The sequence below is a fragment of the Stegostoma tigrinum genome, chromosome 33 (assembly GCF_030684315.1).
Source record: "Stegostoma tigrinum isolate sSteTig4 chromosome 33, sSteTig4.hap1, whole genome shotgun sequence".
NCBI lineage: Eukaryota > Metazoa > Chordata > Chondrichthyes > Orectolobiformes > Stegostomatidae > Stegostoma > Stegostoma tigrinum.
In genome coordinates, this window is record NC_081386.1 from 33,248,473 (window position 1) to 33,273,969 (window position 25,497).

Sequence of the window (25,497 nt, forward strand, 5' to 3'; positions counted from 1 at the left end):
TTTTATTATATACAACCAATCAACTTTCCCACCATCTAATCATCAAGGTTCTCTTTTATTTTGTTTTTAACTATTAACCACCACCAGTAATCATCCATGTAGTCAATTAAATATTTAAAAACAAAGCCCATTACGGGCAATGTAGACCATCAAAGGTGAGATGGAGGGCAGGGCTTGGGCCTGTCTTATACTTTTCCAAATCGACCTGGTCAGAGATTTATTACACACAATGGGAGCAGGTGGGATTTGAACTCGGGCCTCCTAGCTCAGATGTACAGACACTACCACTGCACCAACAATGATCTTATCACGGACTTCTGCTCTCATGAACTAGAAATATTAATCAATTTTGCTTCCATTTTCCACTCATCTCACTTTAACTTGCCTATCTCCGACACTTCCTGTCTCTCCATTGACTTCTCTGTCTCTATTTTGGAGGATAGCCTTTCTACTAATATTTGTCATGACCCCATTGGTTTCCCAGCAACCTTAGTGACACTTCCTAATAACCTTCCTATAAAGACACTTCCTAATAACCTTCCTATAACGACACTTCCTAATAACCTTCCTATAACGACACTTCCTAACAACCTTCCTATAACGACACTTCCTAACAACCTTCCTATAACGACACTTCCTAATAAGCTACCTATAAAGACACTTCCTAATAACCTTCCTATAAAGACACTTCCTAATAACCTTCCTATAAAGACACTTCCTAATAACCTTCCTATAAAGACACTTCCTAATAACCTTCCTATAAAGACACTTCCTAATAAGCTACCTATAAAGACACTTCCTAATAACCTTCCTATAAAGACACTTCCTAATAACCTTCCTATAAAGACACTTCCTAATAACCTTCCTATAAAGACACTTCCTAATAAGCTACCTATAAAGACACTTCCTAATAACCTTCCTATAAAGACACTTCCTAATAACCTTCCTATAAAGACACTTCCTAATAACCTTCCTATAAAGACACTTCCTAATAACCTTCCTATAAAGACACTTCCTAATAACCTTCCTATAAAGACACTTCCTAATAACCTTCCTATAAAGACACTTCCTAATAAGCTACCTCCTATAAAGACACTATTTGATTGTCTCTGATTCACTGCCTCCACAACATCTGTTCTACTAACTTGCACAACGGTGCTTCTAACATTTCCTCCATTTTCTTGATCAAGGAAGCCAGCCACCACCCCCTTCCAGACACACACAGTCTGTGGTGGACAGGACCCTCAGTTGTGCCAGACCCCTTTCCCCCTCCCTCCCAGAACTTTTGCCCTGACATTCTCATTTACTAGCCTTTGTATTCAAAGTATAATCCTGAGCCAGTTTGTCCACCTTCAGCACAACGCTGCTACCAAACACATCTTCCCCTCCCTTCCCATCAGCATTTTCAAGGGATTGTTTCATCTGTGATGGCCTACTCCACTCTACTATCACACCAAGAACCTCACCAACACCCCACCTTTCCATGCATTCAAATTAGAAGTAATATTTAACTTCTTACTTCTCTCCTAACACCCAAAGGTGTAAACACCCCTTCCAGGTGAGGGATTGATTCAATCTAGCAGGCTGTATTTACTGCTCTCCACTGAAGTCCCCTCTACATTGGGGATACTGTACGCAGCCTGTGTGACCACTTTGTGGAACACCTCAGCTTAGTTGTCAAGCATGACACTTCTTTGTTGACATTTCAGTACCATCTTTCATTTTCACACCTCTGTCTGAGGGTCTGCTGCAGAGAAGATCAAAGTCACAGGAATAACACCTCATTTTCTGCCTAACCACTTTACAACCTTCAATACCAACCTTGTTAGCCTCTATGCACTTTTTTTGTCACATAATAACATTTCCTAAATAATCCTGAGTGTGCAAAGAATTATGTTGGTGATTAATTTAGGTTTAAGATTGTCAGCCTCACAGTGTGGTACATTTATGTTTTCTGGAGGCCATCTTCATAAATGGATAGAATCCTGTTCTTTTTGTAGATAGAGCATGCATACTTTTCCTATTTCAACACATCAAAATAGGTGATGCCATTCATTGGTTTATTTGTTTGAGCAATGCTGTGATCAATTACAGCCAACTTGCCTGATTTAAAATTTAAACAACCTGGCAGGTAACTGTCAATCATTTAACTAGTGCATTCTCCAATGAAACATCTCTAACCAATCAGAGACCACTTGCCAACAAATCAGCACTGCTGTTATAGATTTGGAATACTGGTTTCCCCCCTAAAGTTTTGTTTTCCTGAATCATCCACGTGGATGAAAGAAAAAAATGCTTTGGAATCTTTAGCAAAATTTACGTTCTGAATTACTGAATGACAATTAATAGATCATTATTTACTGCAACTTACCCCAATTTTTGTTCACATATTAATTTTGGTTTAGAATGTAAGTCATCAAAGATAGTATTGTTTGCTTTGACTCTTGTGTAATAAAAATTATTCTGCTTTAAAGCGCAGAATCATATGGCTTAATTCTTTTAGTAAATGGCTCTAATTTCGGTTTTTTTAAAGTTCTTGCTGTAAAACCAGATATGATACATTTATCCATTTACTCAGGAATTGAGTGAAATTGCAGTAAAATATATTTTTATAACTATTTTTGATACTGTCCCTTTAATGAAATATACATTGCATTTTGGAGAGAAGGACATTTTCCAGGGAATTCTATGAACAATTGAGTTAATAACAAGAAGACTAATGCAATGAGTGATCACATCCAATCTCCAGAATGAGGTTTGGCAGACTCGCTATTGATTAAAATTCAGTTGGTTTTTGATACTAAACACATTCAGCAGAATTCACCAGGATGTGTGGATGACTGTGACATTACACAACTCCCCACCCCCCAACACACTGTACCAGCCTCCTGTTCCTCTCACCCTTCCCCACCTGTGTCAACCTTCAGCTCGACAGACACAGGCAGTGGGGGTTGGGAAACATAAGTTACAAATGTCCCTCAGGAGACAGTGATCTCATTCGTGGCCCAGGATGATTGAGTTGGGTAAATAATTCTGCAGGAAGGGTGCAAGCGGCCTCAAAACATTTTTCAGCTGTATAAAGACTGGGAGTATTATCATTCTACCATGTATGCTGACCCTTGTCGAACTGGATACACCTTCTACAACTGTGCAGTAAAATACACCTCAAGGCACCTGGAATTGATAATAGCCACTTTACTTCATATGATTTAGTATAAACCTTGAGGTATTGGAGGTTCAGGATCTAGAAACCGGCGATGTGATATATACAACAAATTGCACGTGTAGTTTCTTGTAATAGCCCACTGAACTTAATGGGGTGTATTCAAGCAAGAAATAATGCCATGCAAAGGACATCTTTAAAACAGGTGATAAGAATTTGGTGATATAAGTTGATTTTTAAAAATATTCGTCCATGGTATGTGGGCATCCCTAGCTAGACCGACATTTATTACCAAGATGGCCAAATTGCTGTGGGTCTGGAGTCACATACAGGCCAGAGCAGGTAAGGATGGCAGATTTCCTTCCCTAAAGGGCATTAGGGAAACAGATGGGATTTTATTACAATTGACAGTGGTTACATCAGGCCAGCTTTTTGCTGATTTCAAATTATACCATGGGCCATGGTGGGATTTGAACGAATGAGCATTAGCCTGGGACTCTGTATTCCTAGTCTAATGCTATTGCTTTCAACTTTTTAAACAAACTTTTAGAAATTACAGCACACTTGTAGTAAGTGTTTCTACAATATATGTTTCTTAAATCACAAATTAGTAAAATCACATATAACAGATGAAAGGTCATTATCTAAAACACTGCTTCTCTCCAGTGTTGTTACCTAATATGAGTGTTTTGCAGAATTTGTTACTTCAGATTTCCAGCATCTGCAGGATTTTGCATTTATTTTAATGTATACAACAGGGCACACAGTGCTGACACAACTCTGTATTCACTCAGTGCAAAGGCTGAAGGGTTTGATTACATCTAAAAATATTACAAAAAAGTCAGATGAATTAAGCAAACGATTTTATCGGTCAGATCTGCTCAGAAATGTTTGTTCCTCCTAGCTGTTTATGTTGTGGCAGTCCTGGTCTAGTCAATTGCAAAAGGTGCAGAAATGTTCAAGATGTTTTGTGAGACATTGTAGAGTCTCAGATCAAAATATTTAGCCTTGGAGACAAACTGTAGAAAGGTTTTGACCCTTAGAAACTTGCACAATGCATTTTTAAATTACTGAAACACACTGTCTCAGTAAACTCACATTTACTTCCAAGTCAACAGCACCCACCAGGCAGGAGACAGTCCAAGTTTATAACCAGGGTCATGTAACAGATGCACTCTTCATCATTTCCCAAATAATCTTCTGACTAATAAAAGCCGGTGTATGGCTTTAAGACCAGTAAATGGAATGATAGGAAGCTCCATCATGGTTAGAGGAATTCATCAAGGTGATATTAATGTAAATACAAACAGCCACAAGATTGGCCCAAACAGGGGAGTTTTTTTAAAAATTGGGTTCAAACATGACTCATAGCTGCACTTTATGATTCACCTGGTATATGTGATTCTGAAAGTTTCCAGGTGCCCTCGTTTGTAAAGCCAGGATATTGATTAGGGACTGATGCTGGTATGAGTGTCCAGGAAGGCAAAGGGCGGGCAACATTGGTGGTAGTGGCAGAGGAATAGGACTCATTTCCATTCTCGCTTGGTCACCATCCAGTGACTGCTGTTGCAAAAGTGCACTTCTGTGAACACTGGCCAAGGACAGGATCTGGCTCAGCAGTGACGCCACTCCCCATTGCACAGCCTGCTAACACTTATTGCTGTTATACCTGGAAAATGGGTAGTGCAGTGGAGGGCTATAAGAATCTGAGGAACTGGTCCCCCTGCAGGAGTTCAGTGTGAGTAAACGACATAACATTGGAAAAGGGGATCTGGGCAATTAAAATTTTAGCTGCTGTATTTATCTACTGCAGCAGCCAGGTTCTATAAAAACATCGATGTTAGTTGAAGAGGGACCACAGAATACAGGGATATGCGGCTAGGCTGCTGAAGCCTCTCACATAACATCATGATATAGAATTGTGCCGGTGAATGGGCTATTTATTTACCAGAAATAAAACATAACTGAGGGCTCTGGGACACACTGGCAGCATCATTTGGCATAAATCTTTGTATTTCACTCACGCTTATTTTTATAGTTTTGTTGCTGCTTACGTTAATGATCTGGTTTGCAGGCTGTGAAATTCAACATCGCTTTCGATTATTTAAAATCTTCCCAGCACCTCAGAATCTCCCTTTGAGCGTCCAGAGGTTGTTTTCCAGGGATATCTACATCTGGAATGTGGGAGACTGAATGAAGAGGCATTTTAGGAGGCACGGATGAGCGGGCTTGTGGATGGCCGGTGAGAATTCACCGCACATCTTCCTTTTCCTACTGGCTTCCTCCCAAAAAAAAAGTTTCCAAATTAAGAACCTAAAAAAAGTCTGAAAACCCTGTCTCCGGTTCCCTTTCATTATCCACACATAACAATGGAGAACAGAAATCCTCGCAGTCCTGCAACAACTTTGTAGACTCGTGTAGAAATGCAGGCTCCTCTGAGGTTGCTACTTATGGTTTGAGAGCTGTCTGGCAGGTTTAGATGAGTTAAATTACACACAACAGAGCTCATGTCATGAAACTTCAGCAACTAATTGGAGTCAGTGACAGGTCTGTGTTGTGGTTATTTTGGGAAGCAACAGATAATTAACATTGAAAGTGGACTACTCATTAAAAATCTTAGCCATAAAACAGCTTTTTATAGCTCAGTCAAAATCATCAAATATTGGCTTTGCTTTTCACTATTTTCCACCTTTTGGACTTTAGAAATCTCTGTCACACGCACTGAGTAGTGTATAAAGATGGATATAAAATTTTAATTGAATCTTTTTGCACAACACTGCATTACCTTGTTATTAATATACAAGGCCAGGATAAATGATTTTCCTTTGGCCTTGGAAATGAGCTGGATGTGTCAGAACAAAACATTCCTTTTCCAACATGCTGAGATCACCACAATCAGAATCAGTAGCTGCAACCCATTCGTGTTGTGTCAAATTTTGTTCTTTAAAATTCTTGTTTTAATGGCTGAATAGAACTGAAACATTAAATGCTCCTTGACAATTTGCACTAGGGTAATACTTTCATGACTGCGCTTTCAATTACTGCACTAACTTTGAGCCTCAGGTATTTCAGAGAATCCTCAGGTTTGGGATTATATTCTCAATCTGAAATTGAACAATTATATCAGAATTCTCTTAATTAGTATGCAGGTAAAAAGTAGTTTTTTGAAAAAAAGTTTGTAAGATGTGTAAAGAGACAATCCTCATTTGCCAGACTTTGCAAACAGCAGGGTGTGAGCAAGCGTTGTTCTTCCATATTTCCATGGGGCTGGTATGTGTTCAGTCATCTGGCTCTATAACACACTGTTCCACAATCTCTCGTAAATTTGGATTCTCCATCGCTGCTGCCACTCGCTCCTTATCATTGATCTGCTTGTTAACTTAAGAAAAGGAATAAAAGGCAGACCTATTAATAAATAATGCAACAGTGTGCAAGAATGATGTGTAGCAAATTTACTTATTTGCTTGGGTAAATGTTTTGGCCTATTGGACATAAAGATGCCAATGCTGGAAAAACAAATCCACATTCCCTTCCCCATCACCTGACCAAACCATCCTGCAGATTTTGGATGTAAGTTTGCTCGCTGAGCTGGAAGGTTAGTTTTCAGATGTATCGTCATTCTAGGTAACATCATCAGTGAGCCTCCGGTGAAGTGCTGGTGTTATGTCCCTCTTTCTATTTGTGTGTTTAGGACATAAACACATAAATAGAAAGTGGGACATAACACCAGCGCTTCGTCGGAGGCTCACTGATGATGTTACCTAGAATGGTGACGAAACGTCTGAAAAAGAACCTTCCAGCTCAGCGAGCAAACTCACATCCAGAACCTCAACCTGAGCTACAAATCTTTCAAAACTCGCTAGCATCCTACAGATTGTTTGTACACTCCAACAGTCAAGCACTGCAAGATCAGAGAGCTTGGAAAGTGTAAGAAACTTGCCGTTAATCTACGGCGTGCCTCGAAGACCTGCCCTTCCTCTCTGCTTTACTGGAGGTTTCTATTTCTCACATCAGACACTAACTGTTGGGTGCTCGACACGAGCATTTCCCAGATAGAAATTCAGATCTGAATACTGTATTTTGCAAATGCTTCTTTCTAATTAGGCAACTATCTCTGAGTATATGAGACAGAAGTGTCTCTTTGGGCAATAAAAGAGTTAACAAAAGGGCGATTGGGATACATGTGATGTAGCAATAAAAATATTATTATTTGGGTATTTACACAGAATTTAAGTAAAACATACTTACTATCCTCCTCAGTAGAATGTGACCCTTGTGAGATGTAAATTTCCAACTGTAAAAGTCACAAATATGTCATTTAAATTATTTATCAACTTCTTCATATGGTAACCTTTTAAGCAACAAAAGAGACAATATTAAAAGATAACATGTTTGAGAAACTACAAATTACACAGCTTGACAACACCAAAGACCACCACATTGCAGCCATTGGTCAGAGTCTGTGACATTATTAATATTAATGGAATTCAACGGCTAAAGGTTTTCCTGGACAAAGAGATCTACAAAATATCAAATTGGATAGTTTATTCATCAACTCCTTTAACAACAATGAACAGCAATAACTGTGCCATGCCACTGTCAGGGAGATAAACATACACAATTTGTTATCACGGTCCCCACTTTATAACAGTGATTACAATTTGAAAGATTTCATTAGCTTTGGGATGTCTCCCAGCCATGAAAGGTGTTAGATAAATGCATGTCATTTATTTTCCATTGAGTAGAGAAGGCAAAGATTAGATTTAGAAAAGGACATTAAAATGATGGATAATTTTGATAAAGTGAATGGATTTCCCTCTGAAAGGCAATTCACTAAATGAAGGGTCATCAATATGCTAACTGACAGTAAAAGAGAAGGAGTACTAAATAAAAACTAAAAGAATTGTGGATGCTGTAAATCAGAGCGGTCACTGGACCTGAACGTTAACTCTGAATTCTCTCCACAGGCCTGCTGAGCTTTTCCAGCAATTTATTTTATTTTTAGAAGAGAGAGTGATGGACTGATGGCTATACCAAGGTAAGAGTAAGGTTTCCTGAAGGCAGAGCCACTTCTTTAGTGGGTATGATTTGGTCATTTTGTCCAAATGTTTGGGGATTTGTCCCACATTGTGTGACAATTTAATTCAGGAAGGACATGTTTGTCTGCTCTATTTCTTCATGGTGGAAGCCAACTTTCCCACTTCTTCAGGTTGATCAGGAAATTGGCATGGCACAGGATAAGTTAAAGTTTTATTTCGCTTGAATGCTGATCAGAGATTTCGTCTTATAATTGGAACAATTATTTCTTGATAAATTTTCAATCAAGCTCATGACTCATCTCATGAGCATCAGACTACCTTAAACACACTTCTAGGAGTTAAAGTAATATTCCTGCAAAGGCTTGAATGAGGTGCTTGGTTTCCGAAATACACAAGCTCATAACGAAATGACAGCTATTGAAACAAACACAGAAAATGCTGGAGAAACTCGGCAGGTCTGGCAGCATCTGTGGAGAGAGAAAGAGATTATAGTTCAAGTATCGATATGATTCTTCTTCAGAACTGAAGTTCTCCAATTCAATTCGTAACTATACTTGTGACCTGCACTTGTATGTTGTCCTATCAATTGATTTTTTAAAAAAAAACCCCATGAACAACAGCAGCAGTGAGTATGTACCGTCTACAAGATACACTGCAGAAATTCACCGATGATCCCTTGACAACACTTTACAAGCCGATGACCTCTACAATGCAGAATGATGACAGGAGCAGACACATAGCCACTGAACATTCCCCTCCAAGCCCCTTAGGATCCTGACTTGGAAATATGTTGCTGTTCCCTCAGTGTTACTGGGTCACTGGAACTCCCTCTCAGTAGTGTTGTGAAGGTATCCACACCAGATGGACTGTAGCAGTTCAAGAATCCCACAAATTGTTCATCATGAATATCTGATGATGAAATAGGCTCTAAGAAGGCAGAGGTACACTGGTAATATTACTGGATTAGAAATCCAGATCCCCAGCCTATTGCTCTGTACCACAGCAAATGGTGAAATCTGAATTCAATAAAAATTTTAAAAAGCTAACCTCATGTCAACCATGTAATCAATACTGATTGTAAAATAAAAAATCTGGTTCACTCATCTTTTAGGGAAGGAAATTCACGTCCTTAGCTGGTCTGATCTGCATGTCCAGACCCACAGCAATGTGTTACAGAGTCATACAGCATGGAAACAGATCCTCAGGTCCAACTCATCCATGCTGACCAAATTTCCAAACTAAACTAGTCCCACTTGCCTGCATTTGGCATATCCCTCTAAACTTTTTCCTATGCGTGTACCTGCCCAAATATCTTTTAAATGTTATAACTGTTCCAGTATCTACCACTTTCTCTGGAAGTTCATACCTCATATTAGCCATACGCAGTGTCAAAAAGCTCTCCCTCAGGTCACTTTTAAACCATTCCCCTCTCACCTTAAACCTACACCCCCTGGTTTTGAACTCCTCTATCCTAGGTAAAAGACCTTTGCTGTTCACACTATTTACGCCGCTCATGAATTCATAGAACTATCTAAGATCACCCCAACCTCCTACGCTCCAGTGAAAAAAGTCCCAGCCTGTCCAGCCTCTCCTTGTAACTCAAATTCTCCAGTCGCAGCACAATCCCGGTAAATCTTTTCTGAGCCTTCTCCAATATATTAATATCGTTTCCATAGCAGGTCAACCAGAACTGTACACAGTACTCCAAAAGTGGCCTTACCAACGTCCTGTACATCTCAGCATGATATCCCAACTCTCATACTTAATGATTTGAGCAATGGAGGCAAGTATCCTAAATGGTCCTTTCCCACCCTAAATGTGATGCAACTTTCAATGAACTATGTACCTCAATCGCCAGGTCTCTCTGTTCACCAATGCAATCCAGGGCCCGACCATTAATTGTTTAAGCCCTGCCTTGTGTGTTTTACCAAAATGCCAGACCTTGCATTCCTTAGCCCCATTCACCCAATTGACCAAGATCCTTTCTTCACTGTCCACAATACCAATTTTAGTGTCATCCGCTAACTTACTAACCATAGTTCTTAAATCATCATCCAAATTGTTTGAATAAATGACAAACAAAGGTGGACCAGTACCAATCGCTGTGGAGCACCACTGGTCACAGGTCTCCAGCCCAAAAAACAACCCTACACCACCACCCTTTGTCTCCTGCCGTCAAATCAATTATGTGTCCAATTGGCAAGCTCACCCTGAATCCCATTTGATCCAACTTTACTAATTAGTCTGTCATGTGGAACCTTGTCAAAAGCTTTACTAAACTTCATGTAGACAACATCTACCACTCTGCCCTCATCGATCCATTTGGTAACATCCTCAAAAAACTTAAACAAGTTTGTGAGACACAATTTCCCAAACATAAGGCCATGCTGACTATCCTTAATCAGTCCTTGCCCCTCCAAATGCATGTAAATCCTGTCTATCAGAATGACCTACAACAACTTACCCACCACTCACAGGTCCATAGTTCCCAGGCTGTTCCTTACAGCCTTCCTTAAATAAAGGCACAACATTAGCCATCCTCCAGTCCTTGAGCACCTCAGAATTGGCTGTTTCTGATGAAAATATTTTTGCATGGAGCCCCACACTTTCTTCTCTAACTTCCCACAATGTCCCGGGATATGTGGCTCACTATTAATTGCCCTCTGGACAATTAGGAATGGGTAATAAATGCTCACCTACCTAACATCACACACATCCAATGAACAAAAATAATTAAAATGTTTTCTAAGATAATGAATATCTTGATCAAATTAATTTTGCTGTATATTACATAGACAAATAAGCAGGCGTTATGTCCCTCACTTCTGATCCTCTAAAATGGCCAGACTTCTACACATGCCCTGGAACGATACAATTAAGAAAGCATATCTAAGTCCCTACTTCCTCAGAAGGCTAAGGAAATTCAGCACTTTTACAGATACAATATAGAAGGCATCCTATTCTATGGAGGCATGGTGGCTCAATGGATAGCACAGCTTCTTTTCAGTGTCAGGGTCCTGGGTTCAATTCCACTTTTGGCCAACTGTCTGTGTGGAGTTTGCACATCCTCCCCATGTTTGCGTGGGTTTCCTCCAGGTGCTCTGGTTTCCTCCCACAGTCCAAAGATGTGCATGCTAGGTGGATTAGCCTTCATTCATGGGAAATGCAGGGTTTTAGGGTGGAGGATGGCTCTAGGTGGGATGCTCTGTGTGGGGGGGGGGGTTGGTGTGTACTTGATGGGCTGAATGGCCTGCTTCCACACCATAGAGATTCTATGATTCTATCCAGATGCATCACAATGTGGTAATTCTCTGTTCAAGGCTGCAAGAAATTACAAAGTGTTGTGAAGAGCCCAGTCCATCATGAAAACCAGTCCTCCTTCCACTGACTCCATCTACACGTCCTGCTGCCTTGGGAAAGGAACTAACATAATCAAGGACCCCTCCCACCCTGGTTATTCCATCAGACAGACAATACAAAACTTTGAAAACACATACCAACAGATTTAAGAACAACTTCTTCCCCGCTGTTATTAGATGTAAGAACAGACCCATGCATAGGAAGTAGTGTCTCACTAGCTTATTTGAGTTTTTGAAGAAGTGACTAATAGGATTGATGAGGGCAGAGCAGTAGGTGTTGTCTACATGGACTTCAGCAAGGCATTTGCCCAGGTTCTGCATGGTAGACTGCTTAGCAAGGCTAGATCACAGGGAATTCAGGGAGAACTAACTGTTTGGATATGGAACTGGCTCAAGGTAGGAGACAGAGGGTGGTGGTGAAGGATTGCTTTTCAGACTGGAGGTCTGTGACTAGCAGTGTGCCACAAGAACTTGTGCTGGGTCCATTGCTTTTTTCTCATTTATAGATAAACATAGAAGGTATAGTTTATAAATTTGCAGATGACACCCGAAAATTGGTGGCATAGTTGGCAGCGAAGGAGGTTACCTCAGCACACAATGGAACCTTGATCAGATGGGCTGAGGAGACGCAGATGGAGTTTAGATAAACGTGAGGTATGACATTTTGGAAAGGCAAATCAGAGCAGAACTTATACAGTTAATGGCAAGGTCCTGGTAAGTGTTGCTAAACAAAGAGACCTTGGAGTGCAGGTTCATAGTTCTTTGAAAGTGGAGTCACAGGCGAACAGGGTAGGTGAACACCGAAGGTGGTGTTTGGCACACTCACCTTTATTGGTCAGTCCAGTGAGTATAGGAGTTGGAAGGCCATGTTGCAGCTGCACAGGACATTGGTTCGGTCACTTTTACAATACTGCATTTAATTCTGGTCTCCTTGACATATGAAGGATGTTGTGAAACATGAAAAGGTTCAGAAAAGATTTACAAGGATGTTGCCAGGGCTAGAGAGTTTGAGCTTTTGGGAGAAATTGAATGCAGTGAGGCCATTTTCCTTGGAGTCTTAGAGGTTGAGGGGTGACTTTATGGAGGTTTATAAAATCATGAGGTCATGGATAGGGTGAATGGTCAAGGTCCTTTCCCCAAGATAGGGAAGTCGAAAATAAGAGGGCACAAGTTTATGGTGAGAGAGCAAAGATTTAAAAGAGATCTAACAGACACCTGTTTCATGCAGAGAGTGGAGTGTGTATGGAATGAAGTGCTAGAGGAAGTGGTGGAGGCTGATATATTCAAGTTAATCTCTCTCTGCACCTTCTCTCTAGCTGTAACATTATAGTTTGCATTCTGTTCTATTACCCTGATACACTTAAGTAAGGCATGATTTGTCTGGTTAGCATGCAATACAATACCTTCCACTGTATCTTGGCACATGTGACAAGAATAAATTGAATCAAATCAAAAAGAATAAGCAGTCTCAAAGGCCTGACCACCAGGTAAGCTAGCTGTTTCTCAATGCTACTATGTAGTAACAACACGAATGGTGTTCAACATTAACAGGCAGGTTGCTGCCATCAAACAAAAAAAGATGCCCTTTGTATCACAAATGAACAATGCAGTATATCAATTTCAGCTCTGATGTGATGCTGTGTATGTTGGCCTTAAATCCTCAAAACCAACAGATTTAAATTAACAGCATATCCCCTCATCTGTTTGCAATAAGCAAGGCAGCAACTGCACCCACCCAACCAGTCAGCACTTGCAAAACCTACTACGCAGTGTCCAACATTAGGTGTGTTTCTGAGATTGGACAACAATTGCAAAGTAAATATGAGTATTTGTAACACAAATGTGGACAACTGTTTTAAAATCTCTGGTCAAGCTTGCATTGTAGCACACTTCCATGTGCCATAAACTACATACATTAATCCAGAGGGCCCTGTTCTTTGCAGACAAAAAAAAACAAATACGCATACTGTGTCTGTTTCAATTTAAATAAATAAGTGACAACCATTCTCTGGTTAATTCTTGGAACTATGTGTTTGCCAATCAGAATCAATCTGCCTTAAGCAAAGATTAGCAGTTAACTGTCAGTCATCATTAACATATGCATTATCCATGGCAATGCCTCTAATAATTGGAGTCTGCATGTCAATCAATTAGCACTCTCTTCTCACATTACAAAGGTTGATATTCTTATGAAATGTCTTGATGGCTACAAGGCAAAAAACTTTCAGAAAATATATTTTTTCAGCAATACGAAAAAGATTGTGGTATGAGTGATGCTAGCAAGGCCAACAGGTGTTGCTGATTTCCAACTACTCTTGAAAAGCTGTGGCTAGTCACCTTCTTTAACAGCCACAGGTAATTTTGTATCCACAGTGCTGACAGAAAGACAATTCCAGATTTTTGACCCAAGGGCAGTGAAGGAACAGCAATATAGATCCAAGGCAGATGTTGTGTAGGAGGAAAACTAGCAGGAGGCAAGTGCTTTCATTTTGTCCTCAATGGGATGGAGAACTCCTCAGTAACCAGACATAGCATCCCACATGTACTGTTTAAAACATGGCCAGTATTTGTTACTAGGGACACTATTGAGAATACATCACGCAACATTCCATCATCAAAATAAAATGTCAAAATCCATCTCAATAGAAGCTAGATGTTGAAGTAATTTTTTAAAAAAAATCTTACCTTGTGTTTGAATGGTAAACACCTTTGCAACTTGACTCGTAGACAAAGACCTACAAACAAAACAAAAGTAAAAATTAGCACTAATACCTTTCACGGCTACTTTCCTTTCCTTGCCAATTCTCTCCTACTTTGAACTCAATCATTTCTTGCTGAGATAGTTTCAGGAGCATCTCTCAATTTCTGTCCTTTATTGGCACTCAGTTTGGGGGCATTGCACAAACCCTTGCTCTATTTTCACCTCAACGTCAGAAACAGTGACCAACTGTGGAAACCCGGTTTGATTATTTTTCCACTCAGCTTATCTGATATCAGCTATCCTGCCCAATTCAAAACAGATCAAGGATCAAACCATCATTTTCCTGACAGAAGTCTCAGTTACTCCATGGAGAGGCTGTATAAGCCGGAAGGGAAATGCTAAATGATTCTATGACTTCAGTCATTTTTCAACTTACAAATCCTTGCATAAGAGTTCCCTCATCAAGAGGTTGAAGTGTATGGCTCAGTGTGACACACCCAGTCAGTACTGAAGGAGTCCTGCACAATCTGAGGGACCATCTTTCAGATATGACATTAAATAGAGGCTCCAGCTGCCCTTTCAGGTGGTTAAGCAAGGTCCCATGGCAGTGCTTGAAGATGAGCAGGGGAGCTCTCCCTTTTTCCTAATCAGTATTTAACACCCAATACACAAAGTTAATGAAGAGAGAGTAGAAAGCTCCAACTGGAGCTCCTCCACTCCTTCTGTTTCTTTCTCTTTTTCCTCCCCTTTGGTCTCCGGGTGGCTCATGGCGGGTCCTGGGCCCGGTCTCTCAGCATCTCGTGGTGGTGTCTCGGCTCAGCGTGCGAGTGGATTGTGCCTGGGCACGTTCCTGAGGCACCGGGAGATCAGAATGGTGGCAGTTTCAGCAGCACCGATGGTATCAGTGGCAGCTGCTCCAACAGCAGGCAGCTGCGGTGTCCCGGAGTGAGGGATAAGCAGAGGACTTTTCAAACTCTGCTGAACTTCTGGCTTATTCTTTTATTTTCCTAGTTTAAGCTATGAGAGACTTTAAAGTAAACCATGTCTTTATTTTTTGACTATTTTTGAAATAATGCTTAATTTTTTAAACTCTTGTTTCTCTTACTACTTTGTACCTAAGCTTTTTTTATACCAAGATATTTTGGTGCCTTAGATGGCACCATGTGTGGCAACATTACACACTTCTCTGTATTTCTATACTTAAGTACATGTGACAATAAAATCTAAAATATTGTCATATCAAAAACTAGCACATTGCCTGGTCAGCCTTTTGTTCAATTCCTTCATTGGATATGAGCATTGCTGGTATGTCCAGCATTTGTTGCTCATCCCTAATGACCCCTGGATTGATTTTGGACAGTAGTCACTAAGAATCAACCACACTGCTGTGGGTCTGATGTCTGATGTAGGCTAGCTCAGGTAAGGATGGCAGATTTTAGTCCCAAAAGGACTTTAGTGAACCCCATGGTGCTTACGCCACTAGTTTCCTGATCATTATTCCTGAGGCTAACTTAATATTCCAAACTTTATTCATTGCATCTAAATATCACCATCTCCCCGAGGGGCTGAAGTCTGTATTCCCAGAGCATTAGCCTCGGCTTCTAGCTTGCACCTGTGAATACAAGTTCAGAGTGGGAGACTGTTTTGAGTTTTTGCATGCAAGGGAGTTAGGACTTAACCCCAATTCACCATCCCGTGCTTGCAGGTGAGTGTACAGTTCCTCCCACTGTGCCCCATTAACATACTCTAACACAAATCCATAGAGCAGCACCTGCGAATAGAATGCTATAATTTCCTATTTCTCACATTTTGGTCAGGCTGTATCTGCAGGAACATTTAAGCTGCTGGCTTGAGCCTAAAAGTAAAGACAAGACAAACCAATTTCAGCTCGGACCCTTACGTCCTGGCAGTATGGAGACATTCATCCTCTCAATCTGAATGGATCTAATCAGTCAAGCCCTAAAGGTCAAAGTGCAGCTTTTTAACCCACTGAGTCAAACAGGCTTCCTTCAACCTCATTGCATTTTTTAAGAAACAGGTTTTGCTAAGTAAGAATGGACGAGGATAGCAATCTCCTACATCTAATGTTTTCCCATGCCTTGTGCAACAAGTAATTAGTTTTGTCAATAGATTATTCAGAGAAGAATAAAGCTCTAATGATCAACTGTGCGAAAATGCTTTCGACTCTCAACAAGAAAACTGAGTGCCCTTTGACCTTCAACCTGTTAACCCTCAAATACAATTACTTTTAAACATTTAGCATGGGTCATAACCCACTGCATGGAAGAAACAGGAAGCAACAATGCCCAGGATCTAGATTTCCATTTTACTTATCGAAGAAGAGTGACAGCTCTGAGCACCAAGCCATCGGGAGGTTAATTCTTTTTGAAGAAAGTCACAAACTTGTAAAAATAATACAACAGCTGTGGAAACCTCCCATCTCCCGCTCAAAACTCAGCAACAATGACATAGTATTAATACTGCGAAGCATTTAAATAGTGTCTGTCCTGTTCTTCTCATCCGGCTCAGCAAAACATTCACTGTCAAGGAAAGGTTTTGTAGGACCTTCAGTGTGGGTCACTGTGTAACACTGCCAACAGCAGAAGGTTTGCAAAGGAGTTGGGAGTGGTGGTGGTGGGGAGGGACAGATAAGGATGACTAAACAGCAGTCCATGACCTGAGGGAAGGCTCCGAATGCTGTTACTGCCAGCAGACATTCACAACTGTCTCTGATAATTGTACAATAGTCTCTCACTCATCAGGTTGCCCACCTGTTCAGGAGGAATCATGTAGCCATCATTAGTGGATCTCAATTCTTCTAAATACAGCAATTTTCTATGAAATCCTTGCTACAATTTGCGCATAGGTTATTCGCTCTTTAATTTTACCTCCCTTATGGTGAACTGGTTACAGTGTGTCAGAGGGTTATGCAGAGTTTGTTGCATTTGGCCCAGTGGTGGAATGGTAACATTAAGCATCAAGAAAGAGAAATGACACATGTAACCTTGCCAACAGTCAACATTCAAATAGAAGACACATGAGAAACATGCTGAACTCTTGATAAGAGTGCAGTGGCAGAATACAGGGAACTTTAACTTTTTTCTACGTTAGCCCTCTCATCAGACCCTTAATCTGTATTGTTCAAGGAACAGGATGCCCAGCAGATAGATCTATCTACAAAACTGCAGCCTCTAATGGATACAGCGCATGGTTCCAGATAAGTTCTTTTTTATACAGTGGCTCGTTCACCGATGATTGCACATTGATCACAGCTATTTGCGACTCCTCAGATACTGAAATAGTCCATGTTTAAATGAAGCAAGACCTGGACAATGTCCAGGCTTGGGGTGACAAAATAGCAAGTAATATTTCTGCCACCCAAGTGCCCGTCAGTGACCATCTCTAACAGTCAAGTATCTGACCACTGCACCTTGACATTCAATAGTATTAGACTAGATTAGATTCCCTACAGTGTGGAAACAGGCCCTTCGGCCCAACAAGTCCACACCACCCCTTGAAGCATCCCACCCAGACCCATCCCCCTATAACCCACACACCCCTGAACACTACAGGCAATTTAGCATGGCCGATCCACTAGCCTGCACATCTTTGGACTGTGGGAGGAAACCAGAGCACCCGGAGGAAACCCACAGAGACACGGGGAGAATGTGCAAACTCCACACAGACAGTCACCCGAGACGGGAATCAAACCCGGGTCCCTGGCACTGTGAGGCTGCAGTGCTAACCACTGAGCCACCGTGCCACCCTTATTACCATCACTAACAATATCCTGTTGGTTACCGTTGGCTCGAAACCGGACTGGACTTGCCATATAAACAGTCGTCAGAAAAGCCAGTCAAAGCAGTGAGTAATTCACCTCCTGTCTCCCCAAAGCTTGTCCAACACCTACAATGTGCACATCGGATGCATGATGCAATACGTCCCACTTGCCTGGATGAATGCAGTTCTATCAAAACTCAAGAAGCTTGACACCATCCAGGACAAGCAGCCCCCTTGACAAGCACCACATCCACAAGCATTCACTCCCTCCACCAACGACACTCAGTAGCAGCAGTGAGTATTATCTACAAAATGCACTGCAGAAATTTATCAAAGCTCTTTACATAGCACCTTTCAAAAACATAGCCATTGCTGTCTAAAAAGACAACAGCAGCAAATACATGGGAACACCACCACAAGCAACTCTTTAAGCCACTCAACATCCTAATTTGGAAATATATCATTAGGTCAAAATCCTGAAGCTCGCTCCCTAACAGCACAGTGGGTCAATCTACAGCACATGGGACTGCAGCCTTCAAGAAGGCAGATCACCACTACCTTTTCAGAGGCAAACTAGGGATGAGTAATAAACATTGACCCAGCCAGAAATGTCCACACCCGTGAATGAGATCTGAGCACAAAATCCAGGCATTCGCTCTCAGCAGAGTGCCGAGGCAGTGCTGCATTGTTGGAAGAACTGTAACTTGGATGAGGTGTTAAACAAAAGTCTTGTGTGCTGTCTCAGGTGACATAAAAGATGCCAGGGCATTACTCCAAAGTGCAGGATAGTTCTCCCTATGTCCTAAACTCAATATTTATCTCTCAATCAACATCAATAAAACAGATTATCTGGTCATTGATATATTGCTGCTTCTGGGAGTTTGCTGTCTACAAATTGGGAAGTGCATTTCATACATTGCGATGGTGTCTATACTTCAGAAGTATTTTATTGCTTTAAAATTGTCTTGGATGTTCTAGGCCAGGAAAGTCATTCCACTAATGCAAGAGTGATAATGGGAACTGCAGATGCTGGAGAATCCAAGATAATAAAATGTGAGGCTGGATGAACACAGCAGGCCAAGCAGCATCTCAGGAGCACAAAAGCTGACGTTTCGGGCCTAGACCCTTCATCAGAGAGGTGGTTCTAGGCCAGAAACGTCAGCTTTTGTGCTCCTGAGATGCTGCTGGGCCTGCTGTGTGCATCCAGCCTCACATTTTATTACCACTAATGCAAGATCCTTCTTTCTTTCTTCACTCACCAATCAGTGTGGCTAGAGAGCAGTGAGGTACTGTTGGTTTGAAATGAATAATGATGAGGTACTCATCGTCATCCAATGTTTTCACCTCGATACATTCTTCAGCTACCACCTCCAACTCTTCCAGAGAGTTGGGCTTCTCTGGGTCACGAATTGTACGAATGATATCTGACAGGGCAAAGACACAAAAAATGTTAATACTTTTGTGTATCATGATCTTTATTTTTGTTACAAAACTCATCTAAATCTCAACAGAATCCTGATTCAGACTTTAACAAACCTCCAAAAATGATGCTCTCCATCATAAAGGAATTCCTACTTCACCCCTAACTTGCAGTCTCATAATAAGTTCATTGGTACTTTGGTTTTAACTGGTTACGGTTTAGATTCTTATCTACAAAGAAGAGTTTGATGTTTCCCAAACATGTTTGCTGGCAAAGTGGAAAGTTTAATTTACAATCTATTTCAATTCAGCAGCCAGTGAAGAACACCTGTCCGACCAATGCATCACTTTCTCACAGTCTGTCCCTTTAAAATTCACAGTCTACAATTAGATAACCACTCCACTAAATGTCTCAATGCAGTAACTTTTGAATGATCTAATTGAGGTAAAAATACAACTCTTGCTTCCTGGCACTCCTTTCAGTTAACTTTAATTTGGACTGCTCCTGCCTATATTGTATTCCTTCTAAACTGAATTTAAGTAACATCGCTTAGAGGAAAGAGCTATAGGGATGGGACAGAAAAGCAAAGCAAATGAGCTAGGGGGTTCAGGTTCTGGGAGAACCAGCAATGGCATCTGTATTTGAACCACTAGACTTTGTAGTGTTCAAACATGATAATAAAACCACAGAATTATTACAGCACCTTAGGAGGACACTTGGCTCATCTTGTCTGTAACATCACATTAGAAGAAAACATTTGCATTGATACGGCATTTATGACACAGGTGATTCACAATGGAGATATGACTGAATCACTTTGTAGCATGAGTTCAGTTGGATAGTCAAAAGAACAGACCAAAAGACAAACTTTGGGGAAATTTTGAAAACGCATAGAGAAATAGTGAGGAATCTTTGGGGAGTGGAGGTGGTGATTGAGGAATCTGGAGAAGGAATTTAAGGTAATGCAGCAAAATTAGCCGAAGGCTTTGCTACAAGTGTTGAGGGATGGGAGGCACAGAGGTGTGAGACAGAGATCTAAAGGACGTGAGGTAAAAATAAGAGCTCGTTGTGGGTTGGTCCAGTGAGGAGATTGCCGGAATTAAATAACGTAGATCTTAAGAATTTTACCGCGCTGCCAGTAGAACAGTTAGTGATACAGTATCCTGGATTTTATCTGGTGATATAGATGGTAAAGCTTTAGGTGGATTGGAGGATGGATGTTTGGGGAAGTAGTCTGGTGCGAACTTAATATAACAGTTCTTGGTAGTTGGAAGAAGGCTGGTACAGTGACTCTTGCTTACAAATATAGTTTAATCCGGACAGGAAACACTCAGCAATATGGTAACTGCAATTCACTGCTAATGATGCCACTATGTATACCTTGGTTTTCAAAAGTTATTAAATAGTTTTGGAAGTCTAGAGCTACCGTCTCTTCCCCAAATAATTTTAAAAATAACTTGTAAAATATTTTGCTTTATTTTCTTTAATTCTCTATAAATGAAGCATTATTCCCATTCTGACAGGTCAGAGAGATGAACAAAAAAAGTTGCTCCACATTCTTGCCCTAAGAAAACCACAATGATTAACTTATGGTTGTGGTTTACAATCCAAAGATTGAGTGCTCAAATCCCACCACAGGAAATTACAAAATTCGATTCATTAGCTGCAGTGATTTATAAATCAAGAGGTCAGTGCTGAGTGTGTCCCGCAGGGCTCAGTTCTTGGGCCTCTGCTCTTTGTAGTTTTTATAAATGACTTGGATGAGGAGGTTGAGGGGTGGGTTAGTATGTTTGCTGATGACACAAAGGTTGGAGGTGCCGTTGATAGTATCGAGGGCTATTGCAGGCTTCAGCGAGACATTGACAGAATGCAGAGCTGGGCTGAGAAATGGCAGATGGAGTTCAACCTGGATAAATGCGAAATGATGCATTTTGGAAGGTCGAACTTAAATGCTGAATATAGGATTAAAGGCAGGATTCTCAGCAGTGTGGAGGAACAGCGGGATCGTGGTGTTCAAGTGCATAGCTCTCTCAAAGTTGCCACCCAGGTGGATAAGGCTGTCAAGAAAGCATATGGTGTTTTGGCTTTCATTAACAGGGGGATCGAGTTTAAGAGCCGCGAGGTTATGCTGCAGCTCTACAAAACCCTGGTGAGACCACACTTGGAATATTGTGTCCAGTTCTGGTTGCCCTATTGTAGGAAAGATGTGGAAGCTTTGGAGAGGGGTGCAAAGGAGGTTTACCAGGATGCTGCCTGGACTGGAGGGCTTGTCTTACGAGGAGAGGTTGACTGAGCTCGGACTTTTCTCTCTGGAGAGAAGGAGGAAGAGAGGTGACCTGATCGAGGTGTACAAGGTAATGAGAGGCATGGATAGAGTCGATAGCCAGAGACTTTTCCCCAGGGCAGGAGTGACTGCCACGAGGGGTCATAGTTTTAAGGTGTTAGGAGGAAGGTATAGGGGAGACGTCAGAGGGAGGTTCTTCACCCAGAGAGTTGTGAGCACATGGAATAGTTTACCAGTGGTAGTCGTGGAAGCGGAGTCATTAGTGACATTTAAGCGACTGCTGGACATGCACATGGACAGCAGTGAATTGAGGGGAATGTAGGTTAGGTTATTTTATTTTTGGATTAGGATTATTCCACAGCACAACATCGTGGGCCGAAGTGCCTGTACTGTGCTGTACTTTTCTATGTCCTATGTTCTAAAAATAGCTAAGGTTCACTAATGCTTTTTGGTGAAGGAAATGCTTCCCCTCCACTAATATGGTCTGACTGATCACTTCCAAAATGGGTTCAAGAAGAACTGCCCACTGTGAGGCAGGAGTTGTCTAGTAAGTCATTTTGTTGTATGAACAATAACACTTGGGCAGAATGAATCAAATCCTTGAAAAACAACATCTGACTGTTGCCCCACTGTACCACTAAGGCAATGCAATTTCAATTTAACTGACACACATGCCAACCATCTTCAATATCCAACTTGTAAACAGTCTGCACATAATGGAATTACAAATCAATGACTGTCCAGTACAATCCTCATTTCAATAATAGGTTGGCATAGAAATTAAACCATTTACTTTAGAGCTGAAGCAACTCATGTATGTATGCACTTTGACCCATACCCCCAATTCTCCCCTCCACCAATGCGTGTTCCACTGACTGTGAAGTTTTACAAAATGGGGCTAATGTGATTTGTCCAGATTTTCAGAAGTTTCTATAACAGTTTATTTTCACCCCCAACCATTCTCTGCCATCCACCACCCACAACACCCCATGCCCCCACCCCCTGGCCACACACACACAAAGCCTCAGAAATCCAATAAATTTTATTAAATTGCATCCTGTGGGAACATACAGCCAAACATACACAATGTATTTTCTGTAGTAATCTCTCATGTGGATGATGTCTATAATGGCAGCAACGAGAGTTTAAGATCATCTCATTCCCTCTATACTCACTGTTCATTAATCATCTACAGAAGCTTAAACATCACTAATAGATCAATAAATCTTACGGAAAAACTACAGCATAAATTGGCATTGCGTCTATATATATCAGGTGTGAAATAACTCAAAGTTAGCCAGAGACCATTTCCAGGAGTGAGTACCCGCAAGCCCTTCTTGCTTTCATTAACTTTAAGTAACATTTAATAGATTGGGAGATCTGGAACTTGGAAACTCTTTTTGTCTTTTTTTCAACATTGGTGAAGTTGACAGAACTATGTCTCCTCTGATGTTCAAACATGGCAAGTACACAGCAGCAATAAGTGGAGATCCAAACACTCATTCTTATAAGCTTGAGCATTATCTTTGTTTGGCCAGCCAACAGGACAATACAGAGCCAGCAGAATGAAGGAGGTCTGGCAGGCTGACAACCTATCCCATACCATCCCTTCGACTTTATAAACATTAACATTTTTGTAACCATACAGTTTTGGACAGATTCTGAAAGGGTCTAAATCCAAGACCAACAAGGCTTGTTAATTTTTAACTTTCAGAGAAGATACCATGTAATTAATAACCAACTCTCTGAATGGTCTAGCAAGTTACTCAGTTGTATCAAAGACCAAGGGGGATAGTGAGTTAATATTGTCCTTGGCAGTGCCCTGTCTAATATCAGTTTTAAAATCGCACAATCTTGGGGAACAGTTTCTACACAGATATTACTGGTGCGGGAGAACACACACAGTTTTGAATGGAAAGTATATACGCACTAACTACCTAGTTTAATGCATTCTTTTGGGACATTGTAATAGGGTGATAGGCATCAAAATTAACTCTTGACTACTTTAGTGCTATGTAGAAGTTATAGAAATTTACTAAATCTGAAGCTTCCTTTTTTCCACTAGTTTGACCTCCTTACTGAACAGCACCTACCTCAATTCGCTTTATATAGCCTTACCATAGACTTCTAACACTTTCTCTTCCATTTTTTTGACTTTCTCCGCATCTTCTTTATTCGATAGCCGCGAGAGAAAGAAAAACTTTGCAAGGGCGTAAGACACAAGCCCAGAAACTATTTCCATCCTTCAGCCATTACGCTGCAACTGCTCCAAAACTGACACAAACTAAACTTCCGGGTCTGCCAGCCCTAACACATCGAGCACAGAGAAGGAGATGAAGAGTTAGAGTTTAGATTCTACTTAAATGCCTTTGAATTAATTGTACATAAATAATGTTACTTACGCAGTTCAGTTGCTAAGGTATGTCTGCTGTAGGATCAAATAGCTAATGAACATAGATAAAAGTTAATAAATGAAAATGTCATTTTTGCTATTGAGGGAGTCCAGCAGAGGTTCACCAGACTGATTCCTGGGATGACAGGACTGGCAAATGTGAAAAGACTGCATCGACTGGGCTGTTATTCATTGGAATTTAGAAGAACGAGGGGGAACTCATAGAAAGAAATAAAATCCTGATGGAACTGGACAGGCTACATGCAGGAAGAGTGTTCCCAATAGCAGAGAAGTCCAGAACCAAGGGTCACGCTTTAAGAATAAAGGGGAAGCCATTCAGGTTGAGATGAGGAAGAATTTCTTCAGTCAGAGAGTTGTGAACCTGTGGACTTCTCTCCCATGGGAAGCTATTGGGGAAAGTTCATTAGATACATTCAAGAAGGAGCTATATGTGGCCCGTGTGACTAAAGGGATCAAGGAGTATGGGGAGTTGGTGGGAATGGGATACTGAGATTGCATGATCAGCTATGATCATATTTTGAATGGTGCAGGCTTGAAGGGCTGAGTGGCCTACTCCTGCACCTACTTTCTAGTTTACATGTAAATACAACAATTTTGATTTTTAATAATTACGATGATTAATTTAATAAACATTTAATTCCTGCATACATTCCCTGTTGACTTCTTTCCCATGTAAACTTCTAGATCTACCTTGGCCACGAATACTGCTTGCATAAAATTACCACGCTAATTGTACCTTGCACCCTTGAAAGAGCAGCAAACCACCAGTGGCTTATAATAATGTGATGTTTAAACAGTAAGTTTCCATGATTTATTTTTTAGGGCTTTTGTGCAGGGGTAATGTTCCTACCTCTGAGCCAAGCAGCTCACCTTCAAGTATCATCTTCCCCAGAGATATGTAATGATATCTTTGAACAGATTGATTAGAAAATATCTATAACTGCAGACTTAAGCATTTAAGATGGCAGTGGATTTAAAAATAAGAATTTTGAGCAAGACTGTGAAGTAGGAGAATCCTCAAGCAGAATAGTGGTTTTGTGAAATAAGTTCGGAGCAAAAATAGGGGTTGATATTGAGATAATTAATATATTTTAAAAGTTTAGTAAATGCAAACTTTTGGTGGGCAATTGGTATTGTGAGGTAGAGAGTTATAAAATCATGAGGGGTGTAGAAAAGGTGAATAGCCAAAGTCTTTTCCCCAGGGTAGCGATGTCCAAAACCAAACAGCAGGGTTTAAGGTGAGACTGGAAAGGTTTAAAAGGGACCTGAGGGGCAATGTTTTCAAACAGAGACTAGTATGTATATGGAATGAGCTTCCAGAGGAAGAGTTTGAGGCGG

At 40.8% G+C, this 25,497-nt stretch overlaps 1 protein-coding gene across 1 annotated transcript; it reads right to left on the bottom strand.

The window, feature by feature from the left end:
* Positions 1 to 2,046: 2,046 nt before the first annotated feature.
* On the bottom strand, positions 2,047 to 24,071 carry ciao2a (cytosolic iron-sulfur assembly component 2A). The gene is made up of 5 exons (XM_048563032.2): positions 23,865 to 24,071; positions 19,302 to 19,466; positions 14,247 to 14,296; positions 7,412 to 7,457; positions 2,047 to 6,542 (listed from the first exon to the last, which is right to left on the bottom strand). The coding sequence occupies exons 1-5, from the start codon at positions 23,986 to 23,988 to the stop codon at positions 6,442 to 6,444; spliced, it is 486 nt and encodes a 161-aa protein (XP_048418989.1). The 5' UTR covers positions 23,989 to 24,071; the 3' UTR covers positions 2,047 to 6,441.
* Positions 24,072 to 25,497: the final 1,426 nt, after the last annotated feature.

Excerpts from the sequence above, each read along its gene's own strand:
- ciao2a (XM_048563032.2), bottom strand. The coding sequence starts at position 23,988 with ATGGAAATAGTTTCTGGGCTTGTGTCTTACGCCCTTGCAAAGTTTTTC. Across the intron at positions 14,297-19,301 it reads CTCTCTAGCCACACTGATTG|GTCTTTGTCTACGAGTCAAG; the intron begins GTGAGTGAAGAA and ends TTTTGTTTGTAG. Across the intron at positions 7,458-14,246 it reads GTTTACCATTCAAACACAAG|TTGGAAATTTACATCTCACA; the intron begins GTAAGATTTTTT and ends TGACTTTTACAG.